The sequence below is a fragment of the Triturus cristatus genome, chromosome 10, assembly GCF_964204655.1.
Source record: "Triturus cristatus chromosome 10, aTriCri1.1, whole genome shotgun sequence".
Taxonomy (NCBI): Eukaryota; Metazoa; Chordata; class Amphibia; order Caudata; family Salamandridae; genus Triturus; species Triturus cristatus.
Genome location: NC_140593.1, coordinates 1242166571 through 1242193078, shown reverse-complemented (window position 1 = coordinate 1242193078; position 26508 = coordinate 1242166571). Strand labels below are relative to the sequence as shown.

The 26508-nt window shown below is 45.8% G+C and overlaps 1 protein-coding gene across 1 annotated transcript in view; it reads right to left on the bottom strand.

Annotated features, from left to right (window-relative positions):
• Positions 1-1798: 1798 nt before the first annotated feature.
• The window catches only part of PPP1R3F (protein phosphatase 1 regulatory subunit 3F), a 78458-nt gene continuing 53748 nt past the window's right edge, over positions 1799-26508 (bottom strand). The window contains exon 4 of the mRNA XM_085629895.1: positions 1799-15231. Coding sequence (XP_085486021.1) covers positions 12436-15231 — 2796 coding nt within the window. The 3' untranslated portion in view covers positions 1799-12435. The remainder of the gene's footprint in view (positions 15232-26508) is intronic.

Sequence of the window (26508 nt, the reverse complement as noted above, 5' to 3'; positions counted from 1 at the left end):
TCTATGGGGTGATCCCTACAGGTGACTGTGGAATGAGTGCCTGACCTCACCATGACACGTAAGAGAAAAGCTTCCAGCCAATGCAAATGGAGGACCTGTGAATACAAGTGAAAGTAGGAAATGTAAAAGAAAAGTGTTTGAGAATGTGAACGGATGACTGCATTTCTGATGTCAGCAGTTTAATATGACTATTGTTGAAATGGAAGTTTTGGCGCGTTCTTACACACCACTTTTGACAATCTCCATGCAGATCTTTTAAAAATGACTAGGAAGGCAAATGAGCCATTTTCAGCCTGCCTGGAAAAGTCGTGGCAAGTAACTGGGTTATTCCACAAACTCCTTGGGGTATATGTCAAAGTAGATATAGCTTTCAATGTAAGAGGCATTAGCAGTAATCTTTACACGCCCACTCCCAAGGAAACTGATGTTAGGTAGAGGCAGTAAAGAGAAATAAAAATCGTGTTCCATCCAGGGTCTAAGGACTGAGATAATATATACAAGATGTACCCCCAGGAAATTGGTCAGGGTGGAGTTGGAGAGTTTGGTTGGGTGTGAGCAATTGGACCAGTTGACCCATGCTGTGGCTTGCACTGGTAGTGATTGCACATAAGACTGATGGTAAGTGAATGATGTGTATTGATTCCTGTACTCAGTATCACTTACAACTACAGTGGGCAAGCAGAGTGGTTCAGAACAATCTAATTTGTCTTTTGCCTATCATCCGTTCTGTTTCATTCTCCTTCGAAGCATCGGACCTCTTTTGTGACCCTCCCAAAGGGTATACTTTATGCTCAACAAAAGATCTGAGAGGGACTCATGCAGAGTTAACCTGGAGTCTTATCTCCTTCAGAGGGACGAGGATCTTCTGTAGAGGCACCTGCTACCTCCACGGACAGCTCTGTTAGGGAAGAGCATGTTATCCAGCCTCAGGGATGTTTTTTCATTTGACTGTGACTGGCCCTTTAATAGCTGCAGGAAGGGCATGGAAACTTATGGTTGGCTTTAGAAATGGCTCCAAGATGCTGGCTGACTCCAATACTACCTCTGGTACCTTATGCTAAGAGCACTCAGGGTAGATCAGGCTTCTAAAGCCAAATCCCAGCGGAAGATGGCTAGGCCTTCAGCCTAATCCTTTCCTTTGAATCTAAGCCAGAGTCCCTAAAGGTACCTTGTATCTCAACATCGGTTCTGGGACTTGCTGGATCCGGCACAGCTGCAGCACACATATGTAAAGACTGTGTGCTGCACACAACCATATTGCATAACAGACTGAATAGAAGTGCATGTTTAGAAAAGTATTTTCTTCAAATAAAATTTGGAAGTTGACTTGCGGTTTTTTTTTCTGAAAAATATTTTGCTGAAAGAGAACCAGTCACATTCACTTTTTGTGGGCACACTTTCCAGTAATAATGACAAAATGTTGTCCAAGGAGTAACAGAAAGAAATTGCGAAATGAGGAAATGTACAAAATGACGCCAGTGTAATCATACCTCTCCGCGCCCCCTGCTTTCAAGCCTACGACACACTTGCTGGCTTGAAAGGACACTTCTGGTTGCAATCCCCTTTGCCAGAATTGTCTTTGAGTTTTAGGTCCTAATACCTTTACATTGCTCTTTCGCAGATATTCAAAGGTCCTCTGGATCGTCTCTTTGTTTAGAAATCCTCCTTAACCAGAAATGTATTCTTCCACTTTTGTAACCATACACACACACACACACTTCCGCGGCTGATGAAACACATCACAATCTGAACATCTTATCTAGTTCTTGGCTTGCCTTTCTATTTAAAGAGACCAGTCTCAGAGTTGTAGAACATTTATTTATCACATATTTTGGAGATACCCCAGACCATAGAGCAGCAGAAGCTACTCAAGGCTCTTGTACCTTGAATTACTACACAGTTAGAGGAGTTAGGCTTCTTTAGACGCTCCATGCTCATTCTACCAGAGGAAAGGCGGGCTCGGTGGCTTTTCAAAGACATGTACCATCACAGACATCTGTAGGGCAGCAGCATGGACAGCTCATCATACTTTTTCAAAGATTTACTCCGTAGGGGCAGGTTGACGATACAATGCCGCTTTCAGCTAGGTACTTCTACACAATATATCTGTCTACAGCCTGGTCCGGCATTTGGTGCCATCTCCTTCCAGCTTTCTAAGGCTAAGAAATTAGATTCCACTGAACTGAGAAGGAAGGCGAAGAGGACCACAGAAGAAGGAGAAGTGTCTCCATGGTGATCCCAAACACATAGTCCTTGCTCTCCCTGAATTCACAACTCTAACTCACCCATCCCATCAACAAGCATTGGCTGCGAACTAATCTTGCATGTCAAGGAGGAGGAGGAGCTGGGCTGGGACAGCTGGTGACAGGCGGGCAGGGGCGGGGCTTGTGCGCTAGCACGCGACACTCATGTTGCAGTTCGAGTCACGTTTTTCAATAAAACCACTCGTCTTTAGAAGCTTTTTCTACTCAAATGTGAAGGAAGGAGAGCAACGACTACGAATACCAATAACACCATGAAGACAATTACTCCCAATGTTCACATATATTAATATAAATAGAAACAAATAAATTAAACAACACAATAAATTGATAAATAAATAGGACAAATAAATAATCAAACCAACAAATAAATAAGAAATACTAGACCATATAACATTTGAGAAAGTAAGCATCCTGTCATGCCTACGATGGGAGTAGGGACTCGACTATGACATGACGTCTACTGGCACTACTTAAAAGCCCCTATGTGAGTGCCACTAAAGAAATAAACACATTGTAAAGCATATTTCGGAGAAGGTGATCTACAGGCACAGATTCTGTATGAAACACATTGTTCCTAGACTGTGTCAGATTATCAAACACCCCTGGACCATAACACATTATTGAACACCCCTGGGGGGGGGTGGCATTCTGTGGACACATAACATATAGGTTCTCCAGGACACCTAAAAGGGTAAAGGTTTGAGCAGCAATTTGCAGTGCACACAGGAAAATGTGACAGTGCACAGTCAGATCAACAGCACACACTACAACAAAAACAGGGCTGCACATGGCATCATACCCCAGACGTCCAAGTGTTTGGGCACACATGTGCAAGCTACACACCAAAGCATGGTATTCAAGAAATCCAGGCTGGCCTTCCTGGTACCGCACTGCACTGAGAGGAGGGCGACATGACAAGTATGAGCCAGGTCTCGGAACTAGAAAGCCTCACTGAAAAATGTGACACATATGGTGTGGTAATGACGGCGATGCTGGCTGCAGGACCTGCCTCCCAAGGAGGCGTCAGTAGGAGAACCCAGATATTTAACCCCACTCGCTGCAGCATTGCCCTCAAACAATAAGAGTGCTCTTCGGGACTGCAGTCTGGAGGGTTTCAAGAGCTGCAAGAGATGTTGTTTCTTCATCAAGACCAGCTTTGGTCCGACCGCGCAAACCATCTGTAGCCGGAATCAAAACATGAAGACATCGATTATTGGAAATCAGAAGCAGGCGTGAGAAGCGAGCAAGCGTTCAGAAGCCCTCCCTATTCACCTTCCTATAGCCCCGCGTGTAGGAACGACTCTACGACACAGGTGGCTTTGGCAAACAAACACTGGTAGGAGTACCTCCTGGTTGACATAGAAATCTGACAAGACTTTAGGTACCAAAAGAGTATGTCTGCAGAGCCACGGAGTGCGGATGAAACACGAGGCAGAGTTTATCTTTGTAACAAAGGCCAGATCTCACCAACCCATCAAAGGAATGAAATAACTTCTATGAAGGCTGTTCTGCTGGACTGACACTCAGATCTGTATGATATCGTTTGACCGGCGGACTTGCCAAGGAAGATCGAACGGAAGGAAGAGGTCTTCCTAGGAGGCCACCATGAGGCTTGCCTCACTGAAAAGGGCTCAGGGAAAAATGACGGTCAATGTTTGAAGGTTGGCGGACTCGTAAGGACATTTACACATTTGAGTATGTTAAATATTTGCAGTACCACCGCTTCCTCCTGCACTGGAAGAGGGTCAAACCTTTCCTGAGACTCCAAGTCCCAAAAACTCTTAAAGGTATTGATCTCTATGGACTCCTCGTCTCTTCCAAGATACGCTCTGACAGAGCTTCACCCAGAAGAGGGCTCGCACCTGTAATACATCGGATACGCTTCCCATGTCCCTCAGACTCTGACAGCCCCAGGTTTGCTGGGAGCAGACATTTCAGACAAGACCTCAATGCTCTGAAGCTCTGAGAAGGGCACCTGCTGAGCCTTATAAACCTCTACATCAACATCCACGCAACCTGGCAGAATAGAGGATTTATTTCATTTGACATCCTAAGGGGTCGGAATGGATGATACATTACTTGCAGTAAAAACCCAAATATAAAATTAAAAAGTGTTCTCACCATGTTAATCAAAAATATCTGAAAGAAAATGCACATATGTAAGACGGGAAACTAAGACACAATTAAAACATTTGAAGGTCAGAAGAGCAGCAAGGGAAAGGAAGCTAGTGCCTACACTTGCACTGTTTGAAGCGGAGTGGTACCCTACACATAGGGCACTACAAGTCTTGTCCCACTTCTGTGTCCACGGTGAGACCGGTCCACCTTCTGGGCATCCAGGAGTGGACGGCGGCTGGAGGTAACAATGGAGGAGGTGACCGAAGGACTTGTAGCGCAGCTTATGGTTCACAAAGACTCACGTGGACCCAGTGAGGAGGCACGACAATGCTGGGGCATTCTCCGGTGACAAAGAAGAGCACAATGTGCAGAGGAGACAATAGGGCTTGGAGTGGCAAGTCGTGCAGGAGTAAAGCACGCAGTGGGCTTCCACCACAGTCCCATTTACCAAAGATTGCAATAAAAACAAGAATCAGAAAACAAAGATGGCACAGGTTGGCCCTTATCGAAACATTGCAAAGCAGTTTAGTAAGCGATGGAAACTCATAAGACGATTTGGACAGGCAAGTTGTTTGGGATTTTACATTTTGGTGAGCATCTTAGGAAGCATGTACATTCAGACCTTTCAGATGCAATATTTTAGGCTTTTACCCTAAGAGTTGACAATATTGTCAGCCAGGACATAATTCCATGATGCCCGATGAGTTGTGCCTCCTCGAAGGCTCTGAGAGGAGAAGCTGGTCCAGAAGTGACCGAGAGTGGCCAATCAGAGACACTCCAGCCATGGGGGAAAGACACTTCTGCATCTCTATGGGAAGGATCATGCTGAAAAGACCATGACTCCGATGGGCACTACTTGGTGGCCCCAAATCTGGGAGGGATCCTAAGACGCAAGTAGGGTCCTACATCGCGGGAGTCCTCGTCACTGGACACTGCTAGAATATATCCAGCGGGATCCAAGGAGGCGTCCAAGACTTCCTTCTAAAAGCCAAATTATACTCAAAACAAACAAAACATATAATTTGCAATCTTTAGAAAAAGAGGTATTTTTTTTTCACATGATCTGGTCAGGGGATGGCTGCCCCTTAAAGATTTCAAAAAGGGGCGGGCTGGGAGGGTCACTCACCAATGATCAGGATTCCCATTGTACATAAATACAAGTCCAAGTAAAAATGTTGCCTCTTCTGTCGTGCGATAACCACTAAAACAGAATAACCAGCAGTACCTCTACATGAGAGACGCGACTTCGCAGACTACAGCGAAGGCCAAATAGAATCAATCAATCAATCAATCAGTGGTTTGTAGAGCGCGCTACTCACCCGTGAGGGTCTCAAGGCGCTGGGGGAGGGGAGCAGATCCGGGTCAGTCGAAGAGCCAGGTCTTGAGGTCCTTCCTGAAGGTGTGGAGGGTTGGGGAGCATCTGATGTTGACCGGGAGCTCGTTCCAGGTTTTTGCTGCGATGTAGGAGAAGGCTCTCCCGCTGGTTCTGTTTCTGCGGATGCGGGGGACCTCTGCCAGGGCGAGGTCAGAAGAGCAGAGGTTCCTCTTGGGTACGTGGAAACATACTCGGTCGTTGACGTATTTGGGTCCAATGTTGTTGAGGGATTTGTAGGCGTGGGTGAGGAGTTTGAAGGTAACCCTTTTCTCGACGCGAAGCCAGTGGAGGTCTCGTAGGTGTTGGGTCATATGTTCGTGGCACGGTGTCCCTAGGACGAGCCTGGCTGCGGCGTTCTGGATGGTTTGGAGTATATAGAAGTGAACAGAACAGGTACTTTACGGCTGCCTGCCACACATCTACACAGGTGCATCGGTTTTGGATTTAAATTCATACATTTACTAAAAGTGTGCACCCATCTCCAGTTGGCAGCCCAACATATCTCAGCAGATGCTTCTCCGCTTGAAGGTGGGCTTATTTTCCACCTAGTGTTAGCCACCTACATTTAGAAGGTAGCTTCAACTCCCCAGGACTGTAGGTGGTCAATGGTGTGAGACTGTGGTGGTACCACTATGGATAAGGCCAAAAGTGGCCATTACAACTACCCTCGCGTGAGAACTTCAGTGTTTACGGGACACCCCAGGCACCAGCGGGATGGAGGGAAAAGTGAACAATTAGCATTGCCAAGGAATGCCCTGTCCACCAGCCACATACCAGCTCTGGGACGTCTGGTGCGAAGCCAAAACATTTCTTGTTTCTGATGCTGCAAATCAACTGGTTTCTGCAAATCTCCAGGTATAAGAAATTGAAATGTTTCTCTGTAGTTGTCCAGGATTTAACTACGCTGCGAGAATTGCTTTAATGAACATCATATGATCCTGCGATAAAGAATTTTGTGTTTTCTGCTATGGCAAACAAATTCTTTTTGAAAATTCTAATCCGATGAACTCTTTTCTGATAAAGTTGAAAACATTAAAACTACAGCCAGAAACGACTCCTCGGACCCTCTGGAGAAAAAAGGAAGTGAAAGGAAAATGATTTACATCTGAAGTACAGAAAAAACCAAAAAATCAAATCAAAAGGGATTGTTGGATATTGTTTCAAGGAGTAGAGAACAAAGGCAGTGGCTGGGTAGTACAATGCATCATGGGTAACTTTAAAGTCACAGGGTTTAAGTTCTGCACTGAAGCTTCTGGCTTTTAAATATGTCTTGTTTTGGAATTCTACGGCTATGAAAAGGTTTCCAGCTGGATTATTTCAATCGTCTGACTCTACGTGAAGACCCTAAGAGACGTCCCAGTGATACATACAGGAAACATCCTTCTGTGTGGGATCCCTTATAGATTCTGCCTTACGATGCAAAGCCCAGCAGTGCCCACACTGAGAAGGGGGTTGGCCAGAGGCTTAGCCAGGACAGTACCCTGAAGGGGCTAGTGGTTCGGGATGAGACTGTTGTGCCGAAGCATAGACGCAGCAAGGGTGGACAGACTGGATGCTAGGGTGGACGGCTTGGGTGCTAGGGTGGATGGACTGGATGCTAGGGTGGATGGACTGGACCCTAGGGTGGACGTACTAGACCCTAGGGTGGACGGACTAGATGCTAAGGTGGATACACTGGACCCTAGGGTGGACAGACTGGACCCTAGGGTGGATGGACTGGACCCTAGGGTGGACGGACTAGACGCTAAGGTGGATAGACTGGACCCTAGGTTGGACAGACTGGACCTCAGAGTGGACGGACCAGACGCTAAGGTGGACAGACTGGACCCTAAGGTGGACAGACTGGACCCTAAGGTGGACAGACTGGACCCTAGGGAAAACAGACTAGACGCTAAGGTGTATAGACTGGACCCTATGGTGGACAGACTGGACCCTAGGGAAAACAGACTAGACGCTAAGGTGGATAGACTGGACCATAGGGAAGACAGACTGGACCCTAGAGTGGACGGACAATACACTAAGGTGGACAGACTGGACCCTAGGGTGGACAGACTGGACTCTAGGGTGGACAGACTGGACCCTAGGGTGGACACACTGGACATTAGGGTGGACACACTGGACCCTAGGGTGGACACACTGGACCCTGGGGTGGACAGACCAGACGCTAAGGTGGATAGACTGGACCCTAGGGTGGACAGACTGGACCCTAGGGAAAACAGACTAGACGCTAAGGTGGATAGACTGGACTATAGGGTAGACAGACTGGACCCTAGAGTGGACAGACTGGACCCTAGGGTGGACGGACTGGACCCTAGGGTGGACGGACTGGACCCTAGGGTGGACAGACTGGACCCTAGGGTGGACAGACTGGACCCTAGGGTGGACACACTGGACATTAGGGTGGACAGACTGGACCCTAGGGTGGACAGACCGGCACCGTTCAAGCACCAATGATGGAGATCATAAGCTGGTGCCAGGACCCAAGGACTCTTACGATGGTCAGTGAGTCGCCAGTAATGGCTGCCAACCCTGGTGGTCGCGATCATGTTTCCGTGTGGAAGCCTCACTTACCACTAGTTGGCGTTAGGACCTGCTCACAGACATGGCCACTGTCCAGGAGTTCTGGGTATCGCCTAATGGGACTTAGGAGAAACAGACCTCACACCTGCTCAGGCACATTTGATCCTTTCGGCCCATTGAATGAGAGGCCAAGCATGGGTAGGGTGAGAACATTTCTGGCTATTCCCTGCCAGCGCTAGAGGAGGTAGCGCTGCGCCTGGAGTGGGAAAGAAGCAATGTCACCCGTCAAGTGTAAGTGCGTGTGAACTACACGAGATTGCGATCGCACGGTGTGACCTGTGAGATTGTGTATTCTAGACTCAGCTTTCCTGAAGGCTCTACATGTGTGTAGTTGTTGAGTCCTGGTGTGACCTGTGCATTGTGTAGATGACCTTCTAGGGTCTGTCATCTGGCGTATCTGAGCATTTGTAGGTATTTACTATGTGAGACACACGGGGCACTTTCCTGGACCACAGCCAAAATGAAGGCACTCTAGAGGTACGAGAACACGGCACGTGTGCAGACAAGGCCATGACATCAGCCTCCTCCTGTACACGCGGCACAATACTATAAAATTGACAGTACCTACAACAAGCAACTCGGTAGCCAATAGCCAGAAGTTCTGCGACTCCTTAGTGAGTTTTTTTCAAGTGAAGGCCACAACCATTTTTACTAAGTTTACTGCCAGCATACGATCACTCACCTGACAACACAGTCCCCAAACCCAGGTACAGGGAGCACAGGGTTCATGATCTTTGAGGCCCCTACAGTAGAACTATTCATCCCGCTCCCCTCAAGATCCGTGCCCACCAAGGATAGGACATACGGCCAAAAGATGGAGCTGAATAACAAACGCCCAGCTCCAGGCTTCCGTGCCCTGCCGAGCTAGCAGGGACAGTGATGAACGAGCAGCTTGGCGCATTCATCGAAAAGAAAGATCTCCTTGACGACACCCAGGTCAGATTTAGGAGAGATCATAGTGCGGAATCCATGCTGGTGGTGGCAACTGAGGAAATTAGGGCAACTCTAGACAGTGGAGGGAACACAGCCCTTGTCCTACTGGATCTTTCAGCGGCCTTGGATACGGTCAGCCACGCTGTGCTGGTTGACCGTATGCAGAGTCTGGGGATAGGAGGAGCGGCGCTTGTGCTTCTGCAGTCTTAGTAGTGGTGGTGGTGGGGGAGTTTACTTCCAACCCCTACTCCCTGCCATCTGGAGTTCCACAGGGAAAGTAACTGCTTGAAATGAAATTAATCCAAGACAGAGGTCATCCTATTTGGAAACAATCCATCCTTCAGGACACCGGCCTGGTGGCCACCTGCATTTGGCTCACTCCCTACCTCGGTGCCAAAAGTCAAGAACTTGGGGGTAACGTTAGATAACAACCTATAGAACAAGTCAACAAGGTCACCTCTGCTTCCTTTCGTTCCTTGAGATTGATCAAAAAAATTGAGAAATATTTACCTTTTGAGCTCTCAGAGACAGTGGTCATCTCTCTTGTACTGACACGACTTGACCACCGCAATAGTCTTAATCTAAATCTCCCGACAGGCTCACTGAAGAAGCTTCAGACTCTGCGAAGCTCAGGGGTGCGCCTTCTCTTAAAGATCTTAAATTTCAATCAGTAAAAGGAGCCATCAGTAAACTCCGCTGGCTGCCGGTCGGGCAACGCATCGTCTTTAAGGCTCTATGTGTGGCCTGTAGGACCCTTCCTGGGCATGGCCCCTCTCATTCTAAGAACAACCTGAGGCTAAGCATCCCCCATAGGAGTCTACTTCTCAACTGACCACTTGGGTTGGCAGAAGCTTCTTCTGGTCTAGAGCCTTACTCTGGACCCGTACGCCGTTCGAACTTAAAACAGCTGCCTCTCTTTCTAGAAAGTCCTTGAAAGTTTGTCTTTTTGTACAGAAATATGAGGTCAGAGCAATCCTTCCTTGTCCTGTTTAGAGACAAGATGCCGCTGGGCATTCGTTTGCGCTCAATACATTTTCTCATTCATTCATATTGAGCCACAAGGGGAGGCGTGCCATCCCAGGGGGGGGAGATGGTAACCAAGTGGAGGCGTGCGATCCCATGGGGGTAGATGATAACCAAGGGGAGGTGTGCGATCCCGGGTGGGGGGGGGGGGGGGGGGGTTAGATGGTAACCAGGCCTATACCTGGTCTCCTGAAAGTTCAGCTCACGGACGGTTCTAAGGCCACACAACTTGTCCTTTACTGCTCACACTCTGCACTTTCTGCCTACAAGACACAGGGTGAGAGAACAGAATGTGTTTCTGCTGTGAAGGCACTCTGCTTTCCTCAGACGAGGCTGTGATTCCCCTCTCCACGGTATCCCTGAGCTGATGAGATGAGGTGTGAACCGAGCTCAGAGCAGATGAGTAGAGGTGTGAGCAGAAGAGACGTTTGTCTACGTGGTGAACACAACAGCAGAGGACACTTACATGTGTGCACCCACACAGACACACCAGATGCAGCAACCAGAATACAAATGAATTGAGCAGGGTTTGTAACACCAGCCTCAGGAGCTACAAAAAGCACAGAGAGGTATGTTAAGAAACAGGCTTCGAGATGCATGTCTTGCACAGGGGTGGACTGTCCTGGACTGACAAAGGGAGATTATCCTGGAAGTCAACGCATCCAGGAAACACTGGTAGAGCTGGAGGATAACTGTCAACTCATACTGACTCTCCACCAGCCTAACAGATTTCACAAGGCAAAAGGTACCAGCTGGATCACCTCTGCTCCTGAACCTTTACACCCAAATTCACTAGAGAGGATCTGGGGTCCTTGGCCACTCTCGCTTCAAGAATTGTATTGTTACCACCACCAGAGGAACCCAGATGAACCCAAAGGAGCCCAGAACCCAAAGAAACCCTGAGGAATCTGGAGGAGCCCAAAAGAACCCACAGGAACTCAGATTATTCCAGAGGAACCCAAAGAACCACAAATAAACCCTGAGGAACCCAAAGGAACCCAGACAAACCCAAAGGAACTCAGATGAACACAGAGGAAAACAGAAGTACCCAGAGGAACCCAAAGGACCCCAGGGGAACACAAAGGAGCCCATGCCTCAAATAACCAAAACTATTCCACAAATACGGAGACCCCACAGCATTGGAGCGCTCTGATGTCTTTCTACACTGTGTGCGGATTCTGCGGACACTAAATCAGAACAGGGGTTTCCCCTCTATTCAACAAGCCCGTCCAGGCTCTGGGAGTAGCTGGGCTTGCCTGAGGACATGGGTTGATGTAGAGGAGTCTGCTAACAACGACATCTACCTCCGATCGTCTTTTAAGAAGTATCATGCCGTCAGAGAGCTATAAAGGCTAAGCTATGCCATGAGTACATGTGTGCAATCTTACTGCACAGGAAGTAGGGCATCGTAAAGTCAATGCAAGACCCCAGGCCACAAAAGCAACCCTCGCCGCATTCACATGGTCCCTCCTCTACAACGTCTCACGGCACAGACAGGGGTACACGGCAGTCTCAACGAATTGTCCCAGACTACAAAGGTGAACCTACGCCACATGCGTAAGGTCTCTAGATAACATAACATAACATGATCACTCTGGACTGACATGAAGACATGGTAAAGCCAACTCAGGCCACTCGCGGCAAAGGCAATGCTACACCGCCACTGTGTGGTCTGCACACTACACAAGCACACTAGACAGGCAGGAGGCGACACCAATCGGAGTGCACAGCTTTGGCTTGTAGGCCACACACAAGCCCCTCCAGCAGGTTTCGGAGAAGGCCACGACTCGCAGGGAGGGATGGAACAAGACCAGCTCGGGACCATTCACCTACCACAGCAGGACAATGTAGAAAAATAAATATGGAGGCGCTGCATACAGAGACACTACTTACAAACCTGCCTGGTTTATTTGCATTACTTTCTCTCTAAAGGGAAAGGACTTTGGTGCAAGGCGAGCAAAGAGACGTGTGATGGAAGCGGCGCAGCGCCCAATGGGGCCCCTCAAAGGGCCCACCTAACTAGCTGAAAACTTCCTCTGCAGCCGAAGGCATGGCCTGTGGCCACAAGATAGTAAACTACTGTACAAGGGGTACATTGTGCAAAGGTTGGCCGATGCAGACCTTGTGCAATACCCTATCCAGCTAAAGGAACCAGACAGACATCAGGAAAAGTAGGACAGCTACAAAGGACGTACAGTCCTGCAGCACAACTAGCAGCAAGACCACAGCACAGAGGAAGCTGAAGGACTGAGAAAGAGCAGCTTCCACACACAGGCCCCGGTCCCTGACCTGCAGACTCTCACCCAAGGGAATTGAGCAAGAGTCAGAATACCTTAACCTGTCACCCAGAGGAGCAGGGCTGGAGTTCAGAAACTTTAACTCATCACCTGGATGAGCAGGGCCGGAGTCCGGAAACACTAACTCCTCACCTGAAAGACCAGACCTTGAGTCAGGATACTCTTCCTTCATACACTGTAGAGCTGTGTTTGTGTTTGAATAACCTGCCTCCTCACCCTGCAGAGCGGAGATTGCATTCGAATTCTCTGCAGAGTTACAGCCACCACACATGACTTCCTCACTATGTGGAGCAGAGTAGGAGCCTAGCCAATCTAAACCTTCAACCAGAAGAGCTGATGAAGAAGACCCCTGGGACGGTAACCTCTCATCCAGGAGAGGTGGGCTGGTGTCTGGCTGCTCTAGCCCCTCACCCAGGAGAGCAGGGCTGGAGTCCAGAAGCCCTACCCTCTTACCTCGGAATGCAGAGAAACAGTCATGACACCCAACCCTCTCACCAAGCAGAGCACTGGATGAGCCCAGATACCCTAATCCATCTCCTGGGGGAGTGGAGTCTTGGTACTCCAAGCCCTCCCGTGTAGCAGCAGAGGAAGAGCCCACGTACGCTAACCCATCGCCCAGCAGAGTACGCGAAGAGCTCTTGTAGCCAAACTCCTCTTCCAGCACAGCAGCGAGAGTGCATTCGTTCGAGGCCCCTGCACCTGTCAAGGGTAAATTCTGGAATGTTTCACGCCCAGAAACACATTCCCTTAGTAGGAAGCGTTCTTGCAGGTGCCGTGAAGTCCCTAAACCACATAGCTCTTCGTTGAGAAGAACAATTTCTTGCAGATTCTGAGAGGTCTCCAGCACTGACAATTCTTCGCTTAGTAGAATGCTTTCTTGCAGATGTTCAGAGGTCTCTCGCCGCGAAAGCTCTTCACTCAAAAGACTGATTTCTTGCTTATTCTTTGCAGTCCCTCGCAAAAGAATCTCTCTGTTCAGTGGAGCCCTTTCTTGTAGATTGTTGGATGTCTCTAGCCCACGAAACTCTTCGCTCAGTAATACACTTTCTTGCAGATTGTGGGACCTCTCTAGTCGTGAAAGCTCTTGGCTCAGCAGACGCTTGTCTTGTACGCTCTTAGATGTCTCTAGTTGAGAAAGCTCTTGGCTCAGGAGAGCATCCTCATGGAGGGTTCGGGAGGTGTCTACCTCAGAATGGCCTTCACTCAGGGGAACTGTGTCCGGAAGCTTCTGGAAGGCATCTAAACCTGAGAGCTCCTGGCTCAGTAGAGCATTCTCTCTCAGATGCTGCAAGGGCTCTAGTCTAGAAAGTCCTTGGTCCGGCGGTGCGGTTTCAAGCACATTCTTATAGGACTCTAGTCCTGAACGCTCTTGGCTCGGTCGAACGTTTACCTGCAGACGCTGGGAGGTCTCTAACCCACACGCCTCTTTGCTTTCTTGCTCTGGGGTTATTTGCGAGCTATGCTGAGAATATATTGACAACGCACCCACGGGTTGATCTTGAGTAAGGAGATTTTTCTCTGCTTCAAAGCTCTGGCAGTTGTTATCACCCTCAGCTTTGGGAAGAGTCTTCAATGTACCCCCTGGTGAAGAGTCTGGTGTGGCAACGGTGTGATCAAGGTGGCATCCAGGCAAGGCGATACTGTCTTGAGTCACAGAAACATATCCACAAGGCGCACAAGACAACACACTATCCGTGGCTTTCATTCCTGGCAACGCTGGAGACCTGTGACTGGGATCTCGGCTGGTGTGACCCAGTGTTGAGGTCTGAGCACTATCTCCTCCCCCTGGCATCTTCGGCAAATCCATTCCAAAACTCTGTGCTTTATCGTCAAAGGACTTAAAGTTACATGGAGCTCTGCCCTCTCCTTCTGCCAGTGAATCTTCCAGTGAATCCTGGACAGAGACAGTAGAGGAGACTTCTTTCTTCTCAGACCATCCTTCCTGGTGGCTTGGTGGCGGTTCGCAGACAGATGGAACCCGTTCCACATCCACGTGGGCCACATTTGTAACTTCCTCTTCCTCCCTTCCGTTGGCATGGCGCAGTGAAATCTCTTCCACCAGCCAAGTATTCAGTATTCTTTTGGTACCTGCCAGATCTAGAGGGGATACATGAGTGTGCCAGTCAGTGCCAGTGTGAGAGTCATCCTCGATCCCCTGTGCCACGTCCACCTCACCTGGCTCCTTTAGTTCCTTGGCAGCCTGCAGACGGCTTAAATGAGACAGGTAGAGCTGTTCCAGCTCTGCCTCCACGGCGTCTTCATTGTCAGAATCCTCCAGTGTGGGGACAATGTAGGGATGATCCAGGTAGCGACACGATGGAGGGCGATCAAGAGGTCTTTCAAGAAGGGACTTTTCAGGCATGAGGTCTTGACCGAGGCCACTTGTGTCATCGTCTCCATTCAGAAATCTGGAACCAGCATGGCGCAGTGTGTTCAGATCTCCTATCCATGTGCTTTTATCCTTCCTGGGACGGTTTTCTTCCTCGTCACTGGGTTTACGTAGCACTATTATCGGTTTGGCGGAGGTGCTAACACATTCGCCTTTCTTCGCAGCGAGCTCCAGGTTGGATTCTGTAAACGTCATGGGCCGGTAACTGTGAAAAGTCTCCGGAGATGTGCTTGTCACCACCAGCGTGGGCACCTGGAAAGGATGAAAAAGGGAAAATCAAATACAAACTCAGCGTTCAAGATCACAGTCAAATTCAACAGCGTCCCTCCAAAGTCCACCTACTCTTCAAATAACCATGAGTTTCACACTTGCATTTCTATGATGTACCACAAACCGCTGTTTACAGCAGGCTGTGGCGTTAGCTACGACAGTAACAGTCACAATGCCCCTTCAGGGGTGCGGGATGTACCCCGTACTTCCAAAGGAGGTCTGTATACGGGAGAAAGTTCTCGGGCTTGGGTCACACAGTCTTCATCTTTGAACTTATCATAAAGCAAGAAGACACACGTAGCTCTCTGTACTTCTGCTTCATCACTTATAACAACTGTGCTTTCATATTTGTATCATTCATGTAAAGCAGCTACTGAAAAGGCAGCAAGGACTCCTCAACCATTGTGTAGTTTGCATTAGCAAACAAAAGTAGGAAGTGTTAATATGTCCTGCTATTTCACTCAAGTATTTATACCAAACAAACAATATCACATTATTTACACGAAGTGAGAAAGTGAGTGACGAATGTGAATTGTGCCCCTATTAGACATAGTGTGGAGTTACCAAGAGCATACAGGGGATTGGAAGCCGCCCACTGCTTAACACTGGTTGGCTTTCCTGTCAGTCCCATTTGCCTGCTTCTTATTCATGTCCCAGCTTGTAGATCTTATGTTTGTCCCTCCCATGGAGCATTGCCTCTTTACCATCTCCTTTGATTGGCTGGCTTCTATGCTTCTAAAGCTTCCTTTTCAAGCGCTACTTTTTTCTTTTTTTAAACCCTTCATGGGAGTGCATGTGTTTTCCAGCTGTCTCCCTCATCTGCTTCTCTCCCCTCGCACTCTGTGTTGCTGTCTGTCATCCCTAAAAAACGAACCGGCAATATTTATTGACATACCGAAATTTAAGGAAGGCTTTAGTTTTGTTGCTAACAACGCATCGCGACACTGGATGGTATTGGGAGTGGAGACAGCGGCTGAGCAGGTTCGACTACTCATTAGAGAGATTGCATCCCTGAAACAGGAAATCACAGCTGATTCACCATTGACTAATGCTAAAGATGCCCTAGACAACTTGGGAAAATCATTGAAGGATTTTGAAACAACCACTCAGCATAAAAAACTTGAGAAATGATCTAAAGATATTCTTTTCTATGAGAAAAAGAACACGTATCCATATCTGAACGAAGATCATTATAAACAAGACACACAAGGTCGATTCATCGGCAGAGGCGGCTACAGAGGAAGAAGTAAATACACTACTTTCACTGATTCATCGGTGAGCTCTGACAGCGATAACGAACCACAAGGTCCGAACTTCGATTACAGCTACCGGGATAGTTGGTATCCACCCCAAAGTTACTTTCCTTTTTTAGGCGAAAGCCAATGGAGACCACCGAGAGGACGAGGTGCCCATTGGCAGAGGGGCCCCCTGAGAGGCCACCAGCCCACCAGCAAGAGTTGGGACAGAGGCAGGGGCACTGTTCCCAAGTAGGTCCGGTTCCAACCAGAGAGTCACAGGGAGATCTCCACACGACGCAAGGTCTACAGATGGTGGAACCAAATAATAATCCAGTGGTCAATATCTCATCATACACCTTACAGGAGGAAGAACTGAGAATACTATCTAAAGGCTTGTCTTTCGTGCCAGCAGCTTACCCGAACACCTTTAATCTTAAGACGGAATTACACCGTTTCTTTTGGAAAATCCGCCTGAGATACTATTTCAAAAATTCGAATAGTAGTCCATCAAAATCACTGACGGGACTAAGGGTTCCTTCTACCTTTGTTCCACCTACCGATGCTATGACTAACAGGATTCTGGCGTATGAAAGTATGGTATTGAACGACGTGATGAAATTACTGTCCACATACAAACATACCATCCCTAATACCAGCAAGCAGGAAAGAGCGGCCCTCCTGACCCTAAAGAACAACAAGGATATTGTCATCAAATCTGCGGATAAGGGAGGAGCAATCGCTATACAGGACAAGACCTCATACAAATCAGAAATTATGAGACAACTTCAAGATGGTGTTAGCTACTCTCTATTGAGATCTGATACTTCAAAAGAACTGGCTGAAGAAATCTTTAAGATTACATCTGAAGCTCATGAACAAGGCTTCTTAAGCAAACTTGAATTTGAGTACCTGAACCAGAAATATCCACGTTTACCCACCATCTATACGCTGCCCAAAATTCATAAGGACATGCAGAATCCACCTGGGCGTCCCATCGTTTCTGGATGTGGATCATTGCTTGAACCTCTATGTAAATACATAGATTTTTTCCTGAAACCAATTGCTGAAAAGACTAAGGCATATCTAAGGGATACAATGCAAACCATTACCCTCATAGACCAACAACCCTTCAATCCAAACAACCAATTGCTTGTGACATGTGACATTGTGTCACTATATACGAGTATCCCACAAGAACCAGCATTGGAGGTGATGAGGGAAGTCTTAAACCAACGACCGGCACCAATGGCGGTTCCGACTGAATTTATCATCACCCTGTTGTCCATAGCGATGAAGAGAAACTTCTTCTTTTTCCAAGGAGGCCACTATATTCCGACAAAGGGCGTGGCTATGGGAGCAGGCCTTTGCCCCAGACCTTGCCATTATCTACATGGACCATTTTGCGAGACTCTATGTATTCGATAACAACCCGTTCCATCAGCAGGTGAATCTATGGAGACGGTATATCGATGATATACTGATTATCTGGAATGGAGATGCAATCGAATTGGGTCGTTTTCATGAGTGGTTGAACCAATGTGATCAGGACATAAAATTCACTATACAATCTGATGCTAATGAGGTAGCGTTCCTTGATATTATAATCTGCTGTGAAGATAACAAGCTGTACACGTTATACCGAAAACCTGCTGAACGCAACTCTCTTTTGAGGTATAATAGTCACCACCCACGTGGTTTGAGAGACAATCTCCCAGTGGGTCAGTTTCTACGGATTCGTAGGAATTGCTCAAAGAAGTCAGACTATATGTCTGAATCTGAAGACTTGAGTGTCCGTCTGGTGAACAGAGGGTATTCAAGAAGACTTGTGAAGAGAGCTCAGAAGAGGGCCTGGTACAACCCACGTGAAACTTTATTGATCCCCAAAGAGAGGAATGACACTTTGTCACAAAGATTAATCTGCGTTACAACTTTCTCTACTAGGAGTAATGCCATTAAGAAGGTGGTCAATAAACATTGGAACTTGGTAGCAAATGACATAGACCAACCACATTTTCCTATGCATTCTTTTAAGAAAGCAATGAGCGTTAAAGATCATGTGGTCCACTCTTTTCTGGAAAACGTGACAGAACCAACGATTCAATCAATCTGGAATCTACCCCTGGTCAAAGGTCATTATAAATGTGGAAACTGTAAAGCTTGCCTTACTACAGTTCCAACGAAGAACTTTACGTACAAACAGTATTCGACTACCCTGCATTCCTTCACCAACTGCAACTCTACTAATGTGATCTATGGCATAATTTGTCCGTGTAGCTCACTCTATGTGGGCCAGACGCAACAGAAAATTAAGGCAAGGATACTGCAACATCAGAGTAGAATCCAGTGTTCTGTAGTAGGGGCACCCCTAGTCGAACACTTTACACAGATGGGACACAGCCCAGACCAGCTACAATGGCTGGTGATTGAGAAACCAGAACTGAGACCAAGAGGGGGCAATATTGCCTCAATTCTGAACATCCGAGAATTGAAATGGATGATACGCCTTGACACCATTGTTAATGGGCTCAACGAATTAGACCCTAGCAATGCTCAATTGGCTCGTCTTAATATCTAACCGTACCTCTCAGTATTAAGAGGGCCAATAACTGCACATATCTGAGAATCACCGCTATGGCTATAAAGTGGTTGTGTGGCCACATATAGTTTAGAGAGTGGCTGCCCTATTTACACAGGAAATGCCAATACGAACCTCTGGGTTTGTTTCAAACCCTTTTTGCTCTATAACCCAAATGACTCATAACACTGAATTAATTTGTATCTCACCCCGGATTGTACAATGTACGGTTCCACATGAATGTACATTCTAAGAATCTTATTTAGGTGTGATACTAAATCTGTCATTGTATAGCTGTATGCTTTTGAATGCACTTGTCCTGTTATGATATCTATGCTTTGGCACATGTATTTCTTTTAATGTGCACATATAGGCTTCTCATACATATTGATATATTTGTGAGTTTAGCTATACTTTTTATCTAACAAAGATGATAAATGTCGTTTTGCTTCCAGGAATTTCTGTGTTAATGTACTCCACTTGAAATTTCATATATGCTGACTTTGACATATGTTTATGTTTGTATGATGTCAATACTTAAGGAAGCATATTCAGTTGTTAGAATATCCATGTTATGGACTGTATGTCTAAGCAGTCATTTGTGTTTGAGCTACTGTGCTTATGCAGGTGTGTCACACAATTCCAATATAATAATTTGTTTGAATTTATGGCATGAGTATACAATCAAATCTGGCCAGTACATTAATCCATTGCTTCCTGACCGTAGACGATTCATAGTCTTTTTTCTTTTCATAGGCGTTTGCAACCGGCACTTAGTGGCTGCACCATACGGGACGTCACGCGGTTCCCGACATCTCCCGTTAAAATCAGTTCATTCAATAGCAACGCGCTCTCTGCGAGTGAGGAAGCATTTTGAAATAAAGAGGGTGAGTTATTTCTTTTTTGTGTTACTTTTCACGATGCGCCTCATGTGTTTTAACAAACCATGAGATGTTGGCAACGTGTGTGGCATACATTTTCTCAACGCGTTCCTTTGTATTCAATAGTCAGCCTGGCGAGTAATCGCAGTCTTTGAGCTTTCAATTCTATTTCGTTTCCCTCTGTTAGCGGTTAATATGTGGCTAACTGTTAAGTTCACCCTCGAGGGAATGGGTTACTTCTTTTTTAATTTAACTACCAGCACAAATGAAATATTAAATACTCCATCGCATGAGCATGAAGCAGCCTCTGGTTAGGCACTTTGTCTTTGGATAGTCTTACACGTGTAATTGCTACGAGCGACAGTATACTTTACATCACCCCAGTGTGTCGCGCGTTTTTCTTTATGTAATTTAAAGGGCTATTTTCTTTGGGGTTTTAGACCGCTTTCATGATTATAGATCACATGAAACTGCTTTTAAAGTGTTCGCTTTGTTATCATACTGTTAGTTGCTACCCGATGTCTTAATTCATGATTTCAAGGTTCTGGCACTGATTGTGTTTCCCTCCTTCCCCCCTCCCCCCCCCTTTTTTTCTGTAGAAATTATTGAATTTACCCGCTGTAAGCAATTATGATTAACATCACTCTGCGACCAATGGTTTTGTGACCATGGTGTTTCCAGCAGTATTCGAACTGCACTGGAGCAATATTATGGATTTCTTCCCCAGTTGTTGAGTAAGTTTACGTTTAAACCTTTAAGGGTTGTTTTTACCCGGTAACTCTAGATCCATCAATGGGTTTTGACTGACACCTTATTTTTTAGGTGTATATCACTCTCACTCTTAATCCGGAGCCTCTGAAGCCCCCATCGCCTGTGACGACTTCCTGCGCCTACTAGGCTTGTCCTTTCATTTTTTATACGGTAATTTGAGTATTTACTTACTATACGTTCTGGTCTTCATTTCATTTTTTGACCTGATAAGTCCTTATCTTATTGTACCCCTAGGTGTCCCTGTCCTTTTCACTTTCACCTTTGTCCTGAGGAAGACCCCGCCAGTAAGGATTGAAAAACCTACTTAGCTTCAGGGGTCGAAACATCGACATACTACTGCTGCCAGTATTGCCAACAGTGCATGCCGCATTGTGACTTTCTACTGTACATGGCTATGTAATTAATTGTCATTTACCTTTCTTTGATTGTGTTTGAGAATATGTGGCATTGAATAATATGCCCAACAATTGGATTGCTTTACCAATTTGATGTATTTGTCACTTATTTCACTAGCTCACTCAAGTCACTCCCCCTCCCCTTGCACTTAGTTGGACACATCAACTAGGCTTTTATGATGTTTGTGAAAAACGTTCTTTAAAACATTGCAGTATGTGTAGAGTGTAATTTCTTGTATATTTTTTCCATTTGTTTTTACACCTCGTTTGATGTATTATAACTGGGACCACTACGTTCTATACTGTCTGTCATCCCGATGCACTGCAGGCACAGGGGTGTGAAGTTCCTCACAACAGTAAAAAAAATAGAAGTCTAGAGTTCCAGGGGAAGGAGTGAGCTCCAACGGGAGAACACATCCGAACGGGTGTCATGCTTCATCATTCGGCTTGCTTCTCGTCGGGCCAGCGCTGCAATGCCCGACAGGCACCACTAGGGGCTCTTTGCCAGAGATCTTTTCTTAGCCGTCCGGTGAAGGGAGGGTGTGTGGGCTCAAGTGGGGATGAAGAGTGGGTTTAAAATAGGTGTTTTGATACTCAGGGTCAAACTATTTAATGATTGAGCTCACTAGGCTAGTTAAAACGAATCTGCGCTGACTTAGGATATAATGGTCCTGGTTAGCATAGTGAGTGAGTTGGTCTAAAAAAGTCAGCATGTTTCTCGCCAAAATATGTTGAAAGCGGTAATGTGGCGATTCTTGAGGACCTAAGGAAACAAGCATTGGCATAGCCTAAGCAAAAAACATACACTGCCCTGACTAGATTCAGTAGGTAGAGATATTATGTCAGGATAACCAGTCACACAACAGGTCAAGTGGTAGTATTGTACCTTAGCATGGGTAAACATCAACCCAAGTAGGGTATTGATCAAAGCCCCATGAGGAGATGGTAGAGGAAACGCCTTATAGCGTCTCAGACCTACCCGGCTCTGCTTTTTACATCGCGCCAGAGACGCTAACAGGCATTTCCTCTGCCATTTGGCCCTCACTTCCCCTCGGCATGTAAAGCACCATTCCCTTCCCTCACCTCTCATCAGCATGTAAAGCACCATTACCATCCCTCACCTTCCCTCGGCATGTAAAGCCCCATTACCACCCCTCACCTCCCCTCAGCATGTAAAGCACCATTACCACCCCTCACCTCCCATCATCATGTAAAGCACCATTACCACCCCTCACCTCCCATCATCATGTAAAGCACCATTACCATCCCTCATCTCCCCTCGGCATTTAAAGCACCTTCGTTTTCCTCAACTCTGCTCAGTATATAAAGTATTGTTGCCGTCCCTGTATTTTTCATGACGTGTAAAGCCCCACTGCCTTCCTAAGTCCCTCCTCAGCATGTAAAGCACCACCCTCTTCCCATGTCTCTCCATACATGGACGTCATTTACGGGTGGTCAGGGTTAACAGCTGCGAGCCCTGGCTTGCTACTTGAGACCAATGGCACTACCTTTGCGACCCCTGACCTCAGAGGTGGCAAAAATTAGTGCCAAGAATGCAGGGCCTGCTGCCCATTCCTTATTTTCAGCACATTTTTCTTTAAACTAATAGTTAATAATATTCTATTATTCACTATTAATGTAAAAAAATGGAGCACACTTATCTGGAACAGAACATTTGGTAGCAGTCGTGGTAAGCAAAAATGTTTTTAAATGCATGTTGTGTGCGTGGTTGCGGGTGAGACTGTGTTTATGTGAGATAAGAACATGTGTACAAGTGAGCATGTGTCTGTATGTATGTGTGAGTGAAAGACTGACAGGTAGTAAGTGAGATTGAGACCCAAATTTACTGGGGTATGGGGTTCCACTCAAGAACAAAAACTGTGCTTTAAGTATTTTTCCACTGTGTATATGTGCTGTACTATTTAGCACACATGCAAATTTGGAAAAATAAATGAATAAATCAATAAATAAATTGGAACATCCATGCACCGCTCATGGAATGCCCATGCACCGCCCATGCACTGCCCATGGAATAGCCATGCACCGCCCATGGAACGCCCATGCACCACCCATGGAACGCCCATGCACCGCCCATGGAACGCTCATGCACCGCCCATGGAACGTCTATGCAGCACCCATGCAATGCCCACTTCATGCAAAATAACGTAAAGCAGTGCATTGCGCAATTTTGCATTACTTTGGGATACTAATTCGATAGTAAATCCCATCTTAACACTTTGCACCGGGTTTGTGTCACAGAAGTGTCACAAACACAGTGTAAAGCGGTACAAAAGGGGGTGGTGATGGACGGAGCATCAGAACCAATCAAACACTCACACCCAGTCAACAGATCCGGGTTTGATCCATCACCGTTCTTTAGCCCACTCTGCCACCCCAGTTCAGACATGGCCATATGCAAATCAGTCTGACCCTGTGCCTCATGGGAACAGTCCAGCCCGAACTGCCAAGCCATGCCTTCCCTGGACCGGAAACAAGCTTCCTAGTACCGGTTTCTGGCATTTCAGCCGTCTTCAGCCAGGCTTGCTTGAATCCAGTGGCAAAGTGAGCAAGGGACTCACGTCTGAGCATACCCTGCCAACTTATGGCAAACAAGCATTGGTAAACCTGGGCCTGAGTGTCAGAAAGTATTAGTGTAAGTAGATGTTAGAGAGTGTGAGTGTGATGTTAGTCATGTGGCATGCCTAACTGGAAAACTCTGGATCAAGGGCCATATGATGGCACTTCCTGTGATGTCATTGAGGTCAAACGGTATGTGATGTCATCATCATCATCAAAATAACTTTATTCGATTAATTGAATCATAAAAGTATACATCGCATATAAAACACATTTAAAACTTTCTATACAACATTTGGGGTAGATAATATATAAATTCACAATTGAAAAAAAGGTTAAAACATGATTTTAAACACACAGCATATTCTCCGTCCCTCCCAAAATTACAGGATGAATTTAGAGCCTATAGTCACACAGCCATGTTTCACTAACACAATTCATAACATTTTCTAATTGATATGATGTCACTTCCGCTACCTCTGGCATTCTAGTGAATCGACGCCCATGTCGCCATAGAATGAAAAGCACCATTGTTTCCCCATCTTCCCATAGTATGTAGCATTCCCAAGTTTCTCTTATGAAGAACCATTGACTTTCTTCTCCCCTCAGAATGTAAAGCACCATTGCATTCCATCTCCTCTCAGCACGTAAAGCACCATTGCCTTCCATCTCCTCTCAGCACGTAAAGCACCATTGCCTTCCATCTCCTCTCAGCACGTAAAGCACCATTGCCTTCCATCTCGCCTCAGGATGTAAAGCACCATTGCCTTCCATCTCCCCTCAGCATATGAAGCACCATTGCCTTCCATCTCCCCTCAGCATATGAAGCACCATTGCCCCCATCTCCCCTCAGCATGTAAAGCACCATTGCCTTCCATCTCCCCTCAGCATGTAAAGCACTATTGCCTTCCATCTCCCCTCAGCATGTAAAGAATCATTGCCTTCCATCTCCCCTCAGCATGTTAAGCACCACTGCCTTACATCTCTCCTTTTAGAAGAAAGGGGGGAACCCATAATAACCCTTTGGCATCTGGGTACTTAAACAAGTGTAAAGAAAAAACTAACGCCTAGGGATTAATGATATTTCTATGTTCTGGTGACGAGAAAGATTAATTATCTCCTCCCTTGAGTTATTTTATCCTCAATGAGAACTATGTTGTCATTATTTTTGATGGTCATACACGGTAATTCCAACCCAACAATGAGTATATCTTTCCTTAGATCTGCGTCTAAGTATATTTATTGTTTTATATTTCAGCATCAATATATAAAGAGATTAATCTTTCAGACATATATACAAAAACATTTATAATATTTACAATCTTTGCTTTCAAGAAATCAGAAATCAATGAACATATACATCTACGAAACCCTATATTTCAATTCGGATGCTTATAGGATTAATCTACTCAAGCATTCCTTTCTAATGAAGATCAAACCTACTCGAGAACTTTTGAGATCTTTTTCATTATGATCTCTACATTCATAAAAGTACTCTTTTAAAGTGAATCCAAAATAATCAATAATTCAACTGAATGTCTTCCAAATCGTTGTCGACGCGTTTCAGCCACAAAACTCTTAAGGCCTCATCAGGACTAGGGCACATGTATATATAATTTCTTCGAATTTCACCTATAGATACAAATTCAATATTTCTGTATTACTAATTTTATATGTACAATATAATACAAACATATATCATTATTTACACTATTTATACACATCGGAGCATAGGACCGGGTCATATGACCAAAAAATTGCAAAAAAATAACATTCCAAGAGAAACACTGAAGTGGCGGGCCAAAAAAACAAAATTAAGTGAAATAAACATAAACCTCATAGTGCACTAACACCACTGTGTACCGGTTCTATCTATTACTAAGGGTGATAGAGGTGTATTGTACATATGCTCATATCGATATATATATGCATATCAGGCCTCTCTATCAACTGAATGGAGTATGGCCTTATGATGTATAATATCTCTTATCAAGGCAGATATTTTAGAGCGTACTGTTTCTTGAGGCTATTTCATGGGGTCCCGATTCATCAATCCCTTTAACTGGGAATGCTATAATCATCTAAATATCCAATACACGGGAACTTACTAAAGCAATCAGGACCACAATACGTCAATATTCTAAACTTACTAGTAGAAGTCGTTCTGTCGAGGTATCTTGTAATGTATTCGTAAATTATTTCTCCAAATCTCCATCCAATGTTTTTTTTGACTGCAAAACAAACCAACCAATGGCTAAACGTTAACTGCCTCAACCCATTTCTGCTACCTACATCGAAGAATCATGGATGATACTTGGTAATTCCTACCTTGAAAAATCTTTGGTTGTTCGAACTTAAATGCCTCAATTCGTTGCACGAAACCGTGAGAAAAAACGGAAGACTGTAGACGCCGCCTCTGTCGGGATAACGAGACGGAGAAATCAGCTAAGGACCCACTCTTATAACTGGAAACCCTTATGATTTTACAGGGCGATTTCTTTAGTAACTCTCACCTTAGTATGTACGTACTTGTCGTCTAGATACCTCGCGCTTCCGGCATCAGGAAACACGTGATGCGGAAGCGAGAATATATCCGGAATGAGAGGTCATGAAGCTAAAAAACGGACTCTATTCCTAAATAAATGAAACCCGAAAGCAGACTAATCACTACATCAGAGTGGCCTGTAATCGTCATAATGACCAATTACTTCTACAAACAAAACCATAAATGATAGTGCCTAATGCCCAATATTAGACAGTTCTAAAATCAAATTGAAGATAAGACTAAAAAGGGAGGGAATAATAATAACACCACCTTATAA